Here is a 12,233-nt window from a genome sequence, read left to right on the forward strand (position 1 = left end):
AGGATGGAAGACCCAGTTCTGTTAGACAACGTAAACAGCGTGTTATCAAAATTGAATAATGTCTCAGCTACAAACACCAATGAAACTGACGTATATCTTAAATTGAAAAAATTGGAGAAGGAATTAGATTTATTATTACTACAAGAGGAGTATATTAAAGATGAGCAACGTCATTTAAAGCGTGAATTGGTGAGGGCACAAGAAGAGGTTAAAAGAATAAAGTCAGTGCCATTAGTCATTGGACAGTTTTTGGAACCAATAGATGAAAACACCGGTATAGTTTCGTCAACCACTGGTTCAAACTATGTGGTTAGGATTTTATCTACATTGGATCGTGAGTTGTTAAAGGCATCCTCTTCGGTTGCTTTACATCGTCACTCCAATGCATTGGTTGATATATTGCCACCAGAAGCAGACTCTTCTATATCAATTGTTGGAGAAGATCAGAAGCCAGATGTCACTTATGCCGACGTTGGTGGCCTAGATATGCAAAAGCAAGAAATCAAGGAAGCTGTTGAGTTGCCATTAACTCAAGGTGATTTGTATTCACAAATTGGTATTGATCCACCTAGAGGGGTATTGTTGTATGGTCCACCAGGTACCGGGAAAACCATGTTAGTCAAAGCAGTGGCAAATTCAACTACGGCTTCTTTTATTAGAATCAATGGATCAGAGTTTGTACAAAAGTACTTAGGGGAAGGTCCAAGAATGGTGAGAGATGTTTTCAGATTGGCTAGAGAGAATTCGCCAGCAATTATTTTTATTGATGAGATTGATGCTATTGCTACCAAGAGATTTGATGCTCAAACCGGTGCTGATCGTGAAGTTCAAAGAATTTTGTTGGAGTTATTGAATCAAATGGATGGGTTTGATCAGACATCTACTGTCAAAGTTATAATGGCCACCAACAGAGCAGATACTTTAGATCCAGCATTGTTGAGACCAGGTAGATTAGATAGAAAGATTGAGTTTCCTTCATTGAAAGATAGAAGAGAAAGAAGATTGATTTTTTCGACAATTGCATCGAAAATGTCATTAGCACCTGAAGCTGATTTGGACTCTTTAATCATCAGAAATGATCCATTGTCTGGTGCGGTTATTGCTGCAATCATGCAAGAAGCCGGGTTGAGAGCTGTGAGAAAAAACAGATATATGATTTTGCAAAGTGATTTAGAGGAAGCTTATACTTCACAAGTAAAGACAGGGACAGAGCATGATAAATTTGATTTCTATAAGTAATTTTATAGCTTTTCGTTTTTTTTTTTTTTTTTTGTAAAGTAAAGAATGAAATGAAAATCTTCAGTTTCGTGATTCATATACGTTCTATAATAATTGATACACACCTAATCCAGGTTGGATATTTCCAAGGTCTAAATGGTCTAAATCCAAATGAAAAGTGTAGTTCCAAACTGGGCTAAAGCGTAATTCGTTAAAGTGTTTGAAAGAGGCAACTGGGGTAATTAAATATACTGGTTTATCTGTTGAGATTGTTTGAAGGACTTGCTCAACCTCTTTACTGTCAGCGCCCATGCAATCAATAATATTAACAAATTTATTATCATCCAATTTTTCGCCAAGACGTATAGTTTCAGTTGAATTGCTGCCCAAAATCCAACTAGGTGGTGTATAAGTTCTCCACCATACTTGTACTGATGCTTCCAGCTTTATATGGTCCAATACTGGTACAACGCCACCTTGGTGTAATTTCCCTATTAATAAACACATGAAAATGTTAAAAATATACCACGTGTATAACATCCAAGGCTGTACCCATTTCAAAGTAAAATCAAAACAGCAACATGCGAGGGGCAAAAGTGGAATCAAAAACCTTAATTCCTGGTGTGGAATCACTGAAAGAAACAATAATCCACTAATAACTGTTAAAAATGGTGTAGTTTTGGCATACGACTTGGAAACAAAAAAAATTAACCCTGGTCCAAGAAGCTGAGGCAAATTGATCAATACATGTGTGTAGTATGGGTGAATTCCATGCTGGGCCAAGTTCTCATACTTTGTGTTGTATAATAAATTGTTCAAAGGCGCAATAATGTAATTGGAAGTATTGAACGGTTCCGTTGATATTTTGTCTATATTTCCAAATAATATTGTATCAACTAATATTAGCAACGCGGTAGTTGAAGAAACCCCCATTATTAAGTATAATCCACTGACATAATGCTTGAGCACGTACTTTATTACGAACCAACCAGGAAAAATCAAAAAAGCTGGGAAAGTAATTCTATTAAAAACACCAATGGAAATCAACATCCCGATATAAAATAAACTTTTGTCTTTGTTTAAATCTTGTACATCTTTATCTTTTGATTCTTGGATATATCGCAAATCATCAATTAGTAAAATTGTAACTAACAACAATACTGTTTCAATACTATTTGAAAATAAATGGTTTTGATATACCAATGTGATATACGAAGTCAGAGTGAAGAAAATCGCTTTGATACGTTCGGGTTTCGAGGGTGGCATCCAATACAAACAGAAATCGGTGATAATCCAACTTAGTATACTTATTTGTAATCGTGCAATATACCATATTTGTAACGGAGTCAAATTCAACTTGAAAATTTTGATGAGATAAAGCAAGGGCCCATAAATAAAGTACAATGGAGCTAAACTTCTTGCTGGATCATCTCGAAACTCCCAAGGAATGTTGGTGGAGTAGTTCAAGATATGGTTGGTAAGCACCTCTAAACTCTGGAAATGTTCATCAGGATGAATGTACGAGTCTGATAGCGTAAATACAAAACGAAATACGATTGTAAGGAGGTAAAATGTCCTCCAGTTAAAGTTGATTTTGATCATAACTGAGGATGATCTTAGACACATATTAATGTAAACAATCAGGTCGAAAAAAAAAAAAGAATAATGTACACAGACATAGAAATTTTCACTCACTCAGATCAAAAACTGCACGTGACTACAGGATTACAATGTGTTTGAACTAATATTGATGGTTCAGTATGTTATGAAATTATTTATTGTCAGTTTGTAAACGTAATTGATATTCTTGTCGACTAAGAATACTTCTTGTATTTTTAGGTAGTTTCCAAAAATTATATGAGTTTGGTAGAAATTCTTGAGTAAAAATGTTGGAAATAGTATATTTGTGAGAAACTAAAGAGGCCCTTCCCAAATAAACCCTCAAGACAAAATATTACTGAATCTATTCAATGACTGTAAAAAAAATTAATGGGTGCTTGCAAGTCAATTTAGATCTTTTACGATTCACACTTTGCTTCTTGAAACCAAACAAGTAGTTCCAGTACTCGTTCTCGGACTTCAAGATTGAGGCCAAAAAAAAAAAAAAAAATTATATTATAGCCGATCTCATCCAGTCCAAATTGTTTTGTTTCCTGCGACGTAACAATTCCATCCTTCACGATCCACAAATAACAAATCAAATATAGGAAATGGACTCCACACAGCCGGGGTCAAATATGTAGAAAATAAACCCTAAACTTACAAGTTGATACTTACAAAATCCAACAACAACAGTTTCCATAAGTTCCATAACTTAATTTGTTGTTTGTTGTATTTTAATGTTTTTGTATCACTGTAGCAGCTTTTAAAGGATCCGATGTTGACCGGAGTTGTTAGGTAAAGGAGCGATTTAATTGGCCAAATGCAATCTTTTTTTTTTTTTTTTTTTTCCAGTGGAGTACAGTTTCCTGGGTTATTGTTGTTGTAGCAAAAGTTTTTTTTTTTTTGCTTGCATTGGGTATGGGCAGCACGATTTTTCCTCCTCCTCCAAAATCACTAATAATTGACCGTGCAGCGATGAACTTTCAAATTTTTTTTTTTTTGGCTTCGGTCCCATACTTTCTCCTCTCATCTACAACAAAGCAAAGAAAGAAGAAAAAAAAATAGAAAAAAAAAAACACCTCTCTCCGAAATCTTATTCATTTCATTACTTTCAAGTACAGTTAAAGAACCAATTCATAAAATGTTCAGACAAGTGACAAAATCAGCTCCAGTTATCAGAGCCTCTCAAAGACTTTTTGCTAGATCCTACATTGCCGGTCAATTCACCGGCACCAAGGGATCAGACGGTAAATATACTGTTACTTTGATTGAAGGTGACGGTATTGGGCCAGAAATTTCCCAAGCCGTTAAGGACATTTATGCTGCCGCTGATGTGCCAATTCACTGGGAACCAGTCGATGTCACTCCATTGTTGATTGACGGTAAGACTACCTTGCCACAACCAGCCGTTGACTCTGTCAATAAGAACTTGGTTGCCTTGAAAGGTCCATTAGCCACCCCAGTCGGTAAGGGTCACACTTCCATGAACTTGACTTTGAGAAGAACCTTCAACTTGTTTGCCAATGTCCGTCCATGTAAGTCCATTGTTGGTTATGACACTCCTTACGAAAATGTTGATACAGTTTTGATTAGAGAAAACACTGAAGGGGAATACTCGGGTATTGAACATACTATTGTTCCGGGTGTTGTCCAATCCATTAAATTGATCACCAAGCCAGCTTCTGAAAAGGTCATTAGATACGCTTTTGAGTACGCTAAGTCTATCAACAAACCACATGTTCTTGTTGTCCATAAAGCTTCCATTATGAAATTGTCCGATGGTTTGTTTGTCAACACTGCTAAAGAAGTTGCCCAAGAATACCCAGATGTCTCTTTGGACTTTGAATTGTTGGACAACACCTCCTTAAGATTAACTGCTGACCCATCTCAATACAAGAACGTTGTCATGGTTATGCCAAACTTGTACGGTGATATCATGTCCGATTTATCATCCGGTTTGATTGGTGGTTTGGGTTTGACTCCATCCGGTAACATGGGTAACAAGGTTTCTATTTTCGAAGCTGTCCATGGTTCTGCTCCAGATATTGCCGGTAAAGGCTTAGCTAACCCCACTGCCTTGTTATTGTCATCCTGTATGATGTTGAGACACATGTCTTTGAACGCCGATGCTGACAAAATTGAAAATGCTGTGTTGAAGACTATTGCTTCCGGTCCAGAAAATAGAACTGGTGACTTGAAAGGTACTGCTACCACCAAACGTTTCACTGAAGAAGTCATTAAGAACTTATAAATTCTTACATAAATTATTTATATAAACCGTAACCCGTTTTGTTTGGCTTTTGTTTACAAACCAATACATAAATATTCATAAATATTCATAATATTCAGGTAAATAGACAAACATACAAAACCTTTTATTACATTTACATATTCATATTTACTTGCTTAATTCATCGAGAATAATGTTGGTCCCTTCAACTATGGCGACATGTTCCACTTTATGCACTCTGTCTTCATATTCTTCTAAAGATTCCCCTTTAATCAAATCAAGTTCCTTGACCAAAATAGGAGTACCTCTATCCACTTCAGCAATGACTCTGTGAATCATAACTCCACCTTTTGTAATTTGTCCGTCTTGACCAGCTTTCCAGCAACGATCAATGGCATGAGTACCATCAAATGCACCAGGTAACGCAGGATGTAAATTAATAATGGTGATTCCTGCCTTCTCCAAAGGCTGTAAAACACTTGGTGATAAAATCAACATCCATCCAGCACAAACAATCAAATCTGGCTTTGTGTACAGGGCATCTGAACCTTCGATTTGACCATTGATGAGCAAATTTGCCAATTCCACGTTAAACTGTTCTCTGCGCTGCTTACGCACTTCGGTTTGATCTTTAGTAGTTCCCTTGTAATAGTTTTTCAATATATGTGTCTTTGTAGGTATCGATGCTTGCTCAGCTCTTTTCAATCCGTATGCTGTTTCAGATGATGATATGACTTGAGTAATTTGACCATTCAATTGGTTGCCTTTCTGGGCATCTATAAGTGCCTGCAAGTTTGTACCAGATCCTGATATTAAAACTGTTATGTTCAAAGTCATTGCTTAGCTTGTGCTTATAAAATGGAGTATTCTTGGAATAGTTTGCAAAATTTAATTCAACTTCGTTTTATTCTATTTTATTATATTTTATTTTATCTTTTTTTTTTTTTTTTTTTTTGGTATTTTTTCAATCTACGATTACTTTGACTCCGACGGATTTCTGCATTATCTAATGCTGAGGTAAGCAGATATTCTTTCCAAATGAAATCAATAAAGTACTAAGACTTGTAAGTAATACAGTTGGTATTGTAAAAGAGAATTAAAGGGAATTGACAACGTTTTATTAACATTCATCTGAAATGGAGAACTGGAAAGTATATGCTATTATTGCATTACAGCTAATTTCGAGTAGCAAATCATCGATTAAGCAGGGTAACATCTGATGAAGTGATAAAATCAGCATCCAAACATCAACACAAAAATGTCGCACCAGAAGTTAGACATTTCCATACACCTATTATTCATATTGTGCAGAAGAAGAGGAGAGAGAGAGAAAGAGCTAAAACAAAAAGGTGACAAAAATCTTATGAGACAGCAAAGACCTTTGCCATGGGCTAAAAAATTTTTTTTCCTCTTCATTGAATAAAAATTTTCTCTCCTTTTCCTCTTCCCTTTTTTTCTTTCTTTCTTTCTTTCTTTTCCTCTTTTCTTTCTTGTATCAAACCTTAAAACATAAAATAACAAGATGGGTATGTGATTAATTTAAAACGATCTATTCCAAGGAGGGAAAACAAGGATAGGTTGGCTAGGTTTAATTGGTGTACAATATACAATTCAATTGGCATCAATTCAAGCTCAACCTGAGTAGTGAAAATTTTTTTTTACTTTTTTTTTTTTGTCATCCCACCAGAAGTCCAGCCTTACTTTACACAACAACGTATACTAACTTATGGCCTATTTTAGTTGCTTTCACTATTGAACAAATCCGTGGTTTGATGGACAAGGTCACCAATGTCCGTAACATGTCTGTCATTGCCCACGTCGATCACGGTAAATCTACTTTATCTGATTCTTTGGTTCAAAAAGCTGGTATTATTTCCGCTGCCAAAGCTGGTGATGCCAGATTTATGGATACCAGAAAAGATGAACAAGAAAGAGGTATTACTATTAAATCTACTGCTATTTCTTTGTATGCTTCCATGTCTGACGAGGATGTCAAAGACATCAAACAAAAGACCGATGGTAACTCCTTTTTGGTTAACTTGATTGATTCCCCCGGTCACGTTGATTTCTCCTCTGAAGTTACTGCTGCTTTGAGAGTCACTGATGGTGCTTTGGTTGTCGTTGATACCGTTGAAGGTGTCTGTGTCCAAACTGAAACCGTTTTGAGACAAGCTTTGGGTGAAAGAATTAAACCAGTTGTTGTTATTAACAAAGTCGACAGAGCTTTATTGGAATTGCAAACCACCAAAGAAGATTTGTACCAAACTTTTGCCAGAACTGTTGAATCCGTTAACGTTATTATCTCCACTTACTGTGACCCAGTTTTAGGTGATGTTCAAGTCTACCCACAAAAAGGAACAGTAGCTTTTGCCTCAGGTTTACACGGTTGGGCTTTCACTGTTAGACAATTTGCCAACAAGTATTCCAAAAAATTCGGTGTTGACAAAGAAAAGATGATGGAAAGATTGTGGGGTGATTCTTACTTCAACCCAAAGACCAAGAAATGGACCAACAAAGACAAAGACGCTGATGGTAAACCATTGGAAAGAGCTTTCAACATGTTCATTTTGGACCCAATTTTCAGATTGTTTGCTGCCATCATGAACTTCAAAAAAGATGAAATTCCAGTTTTGTTAGAAAAATTGGAAATCCAATTGAAAGGTGACGAAAAAGATTTGGAAGGTAAAGCTTTGTTGAAGGTTGTCATGAGAAAATTCTTGCCAGCTGCTGATGCCTTATTGGAAATGATTGTCTTGCACTTGCCATCTCCAGTTACTGCTCAAGCTTACAGAGCCGAAACTTTGTACGAAGGTCCATCTGATGATCCATTCTGTACTGCTATCAGAAACTGTGACCCTAACGCTGACTTGATGTTGTACGTCTCCAAGATGGTTCCTACATCCGATAAAGGTAGATTCTACGCTTTTGGTAGAGTTTTCGCTGGTACCGTTAAATCTGGTCAAAAAGTTAGAATCCAAGGTCCAAACTACCAAGTTGGTAAGAAAGAAGACTTGTTCTTGAAATCTATCCAAAGAACTGTGTTGATGATGGGTAGATCTGTTGAACAAATTGATGACTGTCCAGCTGGTAACATTATTGGTTTAGTTGGTATTGATCAATTCTTGTTGAAATCTGGTACCATTACTACCAATGAAGCTGCTCACAACATGAAGGTTATGAAATTCTCTGTCTCCCCAGTTGTGCAAGTTGCCGTTGAAGTGAAGAACGCTAACGATTTACCAAAATTAGTCGAAGGTTTAAAGAGATTGTCCAAATCCGATCCATGTGTTTTGACTTACATGTCCGAATCTGGTGAACATATTGTTGCTGGTACCGGTGAATTGCACTTGGAAATTTGTTTACAAGATTTAGAAAACGATCATGCTGGTGTTCCATTGAGAATCTCCCCACCAGTTGTTTCTTACAGAGAAACTGTTGAAGGTGAATCCTCCATGGTTGCCTTGTCCAAATCACCAAACAAGCATAACAGAATTTATGTTAAAGCTCAACCAATTGATGAAGAAGTTTCTTTGGATATTGAAAATGGTGTTATCAACCCAAGAGATGATTTCAAAGCCAGAGCTAGAATTTTGGCTGACAAACACGGTTGGGATGTCGTTGATGCCAGAAAGATTTGGTGTTTCGGTCCAGATGGTAACGGTCCTAACTTGGTTGTTGATCAAACCAAGGCTGTTCAATACTTGAACGAAATTAAAGATTCCGTTGTTGCTGCTTTCCAATGGGCTACCAAAGAAGGTCCAATCTTCGGTGAAAACTGTAGATCCGTCAGAGTTAACATTTTGGATGTTACTTTGCATGCTGATGCTATCCACAGAGGTGGTGGTCAAATCATCCCAACCATGAGAAGAGTTACTTACGCTTCTATGTTGTTGGCTGAACCAGCCATTCAAGAACCAATTTTCTTGGTTGAAATTCAATGTCCAGAAAACGCTATTGGTGGTATTTACTCAGTCTTGAACAAGAAGAGAGGTCAAGTTGTCTCTGAAGAACAAAGACCAGGTACTCCATTGTTCACTGTTAAAGCTTACTTGCCAGTTAACGAATCTTTCGGTTTCACTGGTGAATTGAGACAAGCTACTGGTGGTCAAGCTTTCCCACAATTGATTTTCGACCATTGGCAAGTCATGTCCGGTGACGTTACCGATGAAAACAGTAAACCTGGTGCTATTGTCAAGGAAAAGAGAATTAGAGCCGGTTTGAAACCAGAAGTTCCAGAATACACTGAATATTACGATAAATTGTAAGCAAGTTATGTGGTTTTACGTAGCTTTGGATTAGTTTATTTTGAGAAAACTTGTTTTTTTGTTATACACGAATTTTATTATAAAAAAAAAGAAGATCACTATCCTATTAATCTCTAAGTCGTATTCGTTGTCTTCTACGTAAGCCCAACAATTTGGCCAGTTCTCAATTTTGTTTTTGCTGTTATTATTTCAGTAATGCCCCAAAAGCATTTGAATTTAATTCTGCGTTTGTTGCACTGAAAATGCAGGGTTTAGTTGTATGCATATAAAATCATAAAGATGACCAGCACTATTACTACTATCAGTATAACATTTTTTGCCTTTTATGATTACTATTTACTGCTTGAGTATTGATTTCACATAATTATCTGCATTTTCTTTGTATCACCCAATTCTGATGATAGAAATTTGATTGACATTCATGATAATTCTACAAGTTTGATGATGAGGGGGGGGACTATTAATGCTTATGCTGTTACTTAATTTAACAAATTTATTAATATATAGTGGGAATTATAAGAGAGACAACGGTTTTATGAACGAAAATGAATTTGTTAGTGGATTGAATCAAATGAGAAACTAACAAATGTTATACGACGATGTATCTAAACCGATAAGAATTATTTATTTGTTTGACATATCCAATAAAAAACAATAACTAAGAGAGGAACGAAGAAGAAGCGGACTCCATGCATTTAATTGAATATTTTAGCATCAGTTTTCAGCCTTTCTTGTGTTCAGTGCTCGTATAACAAAGCCTAACAATACTTATAGGATCAAAACTTTACTAAATAGTAGAACTACAATTGTTCTCTTGACATACTGAAGGGAATATTTAAATGACATCTTTTTTACAATAGTTATTACCTTATGGGATTTGTAGCAAAATTAGAATCTCAATATTGGTCCTTAAGCTTTTACCACGGAAAATTAATTGGTCTCAAGAAAGAAATGATTTGACGGACGATGTGATCCCGATCCGACAATTGCAGGAATTGAGCCATTTGTTGTTGAAATCATTTCCGAACGTCAAAGCCGAGCAAAGGTACGGGTAATTACTTTTTTTTCGGTCGTTCCGGTTGCAAAATAACACAAACTCAAATGACATTACAATTAAACAAGAACATTTTTTCATTGTTGTCTTGTGATGAGGTTCAAAAAGCCCAATATCCAAATTGAGAAGCTTTTTAATTATTTAGAAAAGGGGAGAAGAGCTGTAGTGGAATAATGGGTTATCTACTACTGACTTTGATAGTCATATTTCAGAACAAAAAAGTGAAAACCATAAACATATCAATATTTCAGTGGAGCGATAAGTTGAATCACGGATTATGCGGAAAGTTTTTAAACAATAGTAGTAAATATCAAAATAATTGGAAGCTCATTAAGTAGCAAATATTTTCTCTACAACTGATGATCGGTTATATACGCAGAACTCATAATTTCTTGGTTATGCTTTATTTATTAAAACCCGCTACAACAAATTTTGAGTCAGGAGCATCAGTAATAGCTATTATCACAAAGATCAAATATGCACGTTATTTGATGACTAGAAAGAGTAAACTAAATGAAGAAAAAAAAAAAAATGTAATTTTCAAAGGATTAAAATTAATTAAATGTGAGAAGAAAGGCTAAACGTTTAGTAATATCGGGTTTTAATTCGCATCTCCTTAGTAATATTTTATTGTTCTTGTTGTTCTCATTAAACACCTACAACCGAAATATTCTTTTTCCTCTTTTCATTCACGTATAGAAATAAATGTATATATATACGTAACCAACGTATTATTATCCACTTCCATTTACTCCTCCTTAAGCTTTTTTTTTTAAAATCAGTTCTTTTTATCTTTTTTTTTATTTTCTTCTCCTTATACTGGAATTTGCAAAAACTACTTTCAGATCATTGAGTTTAAATCAACACCATATTGTTGCCGTGGCATCCATTCATGAATATACAAGAGACTATAGCTAAATATCCATACTGTGCAGTGAACCTTTCAGCGTCATTGTTATTGGGAGTGGCTCATTTTTTGCGCAAGGACTACCATTTGGGCCTTTTGGCATCTTGGAACTTGTTAATATTATTATGTACGCCAATACAGTCATTGAATTTAAAGAATTCACTAGTGTGTGATTCACAAATTGCGTTGATATTTTTAACTTCAATAGTAATTTCCTACACTGTCTTGAAAGAAGAAAATCGAAAATCATTGTTTAGCAGATACACGTATGTGCTGTCATTTATAATCATCTTGATTTCTGTTGTGACCTTTATTCCAGATCGCATGTTGTTGAGTTCATTGTCAACTATTTATGATAGAATAAAGTTTGATCATATCTACATAGCATTGACCTTGATTTACGCTGTGGATGCCATCACGAAGTTTACTTTTACATCAGATTTTTCATCAATATTGATCCAGGGAATATGGGCATATAATGCAATTATTATTATAATTTCTATGTGGTTTATCATTTACAGCAAAGACACTTTATTTAGTATTTTGAAAATATTAGAAAAGGAAGATGGTCAGAATATTTCATTTGTGACTTCTTTTATCATATCAAGTATTAGCCAGTTGGAAAATGACTATCAATTGTGTTCACAAGGGGAGACAGCATTGGAGACATGCTTAAATGAAAGACATACGGATAATTTACAATCTTATTTCTTAATTGTTAAAATTATGGTCACAAATTGTTGGAGTATTCTAAATTTGGTTTCGTTTGTATTGATTCCAAGTTTGGTTTCATTTATTTATAAGAGAAGGCAACTATTAAGTGACCTTAAACAGTATGATGCAAAAGTGGATTCTGTAGTATAACAGGTTATGCTATACGTTGATAAGTAGATACTAATGTTCATGTACATGTAATGACAAATAAACGAGTAACTATCAAATTTATTGAGACATCAA

At 35.3% G+C, this 12,233-nt stretch overlaps 6 protein-coding genes across 6 annotated transcripts; 4 read left to right on the plus strand and 2 right to left on the minus strand. All coding sequences in view use genetic code 12, as the record gives it.

Annotated features, from left to right (window-relative positions):
* Positions 1-3: 3 nt before the first annotated feature.
* CD36_17830 (26s protease regulatory subunit 6b homolog, putative) lies at positions 4-1,239 on the plus strand (the record flags this gene model as incomplete). Its single annotated transcript, XM_002418215.1, has 1 exon — positions 4-1,239. One exon carries the CDS (start codon positions 4-6, stop codon positions 1,237-1,239), a length of 1,236 nt encoding a protein of 411 aa, XP_002418260.1.
* Positions 1,240-1,323: 84 nt separating this feature from the next.
* CaSMP3 (gpi mannosyltransferase, putative) lies at positions 1,324-2,844 on the minus strand (the record flags this gene model as incomplete). The annotated part of the gene is made up of 1 exon (XM_002418216.1): positions 1,324-2,844. One exon carries the CDS (start codon positions 2,842-2,844, stop codon positions 1,324-1,326), a length of 1,521 nt encoding a protein of 506 aa, XP_002418261.1.
* Positions 2,845-3,961: 1,117 nt separating this feature from the next.
* CD36_17850 (isocitrate dehydrogenase [nad] subunit 2, mitochondrial precursor, putative) lies at positions 3,962-5,071 on the plus strand (the record flags this gene model as incomplete). The annotated part of the gene is made up of 1 exon (XM_002418217.1): positions 3,962-5,071. One exon carries the CDS (start codon positions 3,962-3,964, stop codon positions 5,069-5,071), a length of 1,110 nt encoding a protein of 369 aa, XP_002418262.1.
* Positions 5,072-5,218: 147 nt separating this feature from the next.
* On the minus strand, positions 5,219-5,887 carry CD36_17860 (5'-phosphoribosylglycinamide transformylase, putative; the record flags this gene model as incomplete). The annotated part of the gene is made up of 1 exon (XM_002418218.1): positions 5,219-5,887. One exon carries the CDS (start codon positions 5,885-5,887, stop codon positions 5,219-5,221), a length of 669 nt encoding a protein of 222 aa, XP_002418263.1.
* Positions 5,888-6,822: 935 nt separating this feature from the next.
* Positions 6,823-9,315, plus strand: CD36_17870 (elongation factor 2, putative; the record flags this gene model as incomplete). The annotated part of the gene is made up of 1 exon (XM_002418219.1): positions 6,823-9,315. The coding sequence occupies one exon, from the start codon at positions 6,823-6,825 to the stop codon at positions 9,313-9,315; it is 2,493 nt and encodes an 830-aa protein (XP_002418264.1).
* Positions 9,316-11,261: 1,946 nt separating this feature from the next.
* On the plus strand, positions 11,262-12,140 carry CD36_17880 (hypothetical transmembrane protein, conserved; the record flags this gene model as incomplete). Its single annotated transcript, XM_002418220.1, has 1 exon — positions 11,262-12,140. The coding sequence occupies one exon, from the start codon at positions 11,262-11,264 to the stop codon at positions 12,138-12,140; it is 879 nt and encodes a 292-aa protein (XP_002418265.1).
* Positions 12,141-12,233: the final 93 nt, after the last annotated feature.

This window comes from Candida dubliniensis, chromosome 2 (genome assembly GCF_000026945.1).
Source record: "Candida dubliniensis CD36 chromosome 2, complete sequence".
In the NCBI taxonomy this organism is placed as follows: Eukaryota; Fungi; Ascomycota; class Pichiomycetes; order Serinales; family Debaryomycetaceae; genus Candida; species Candida dubliniensis.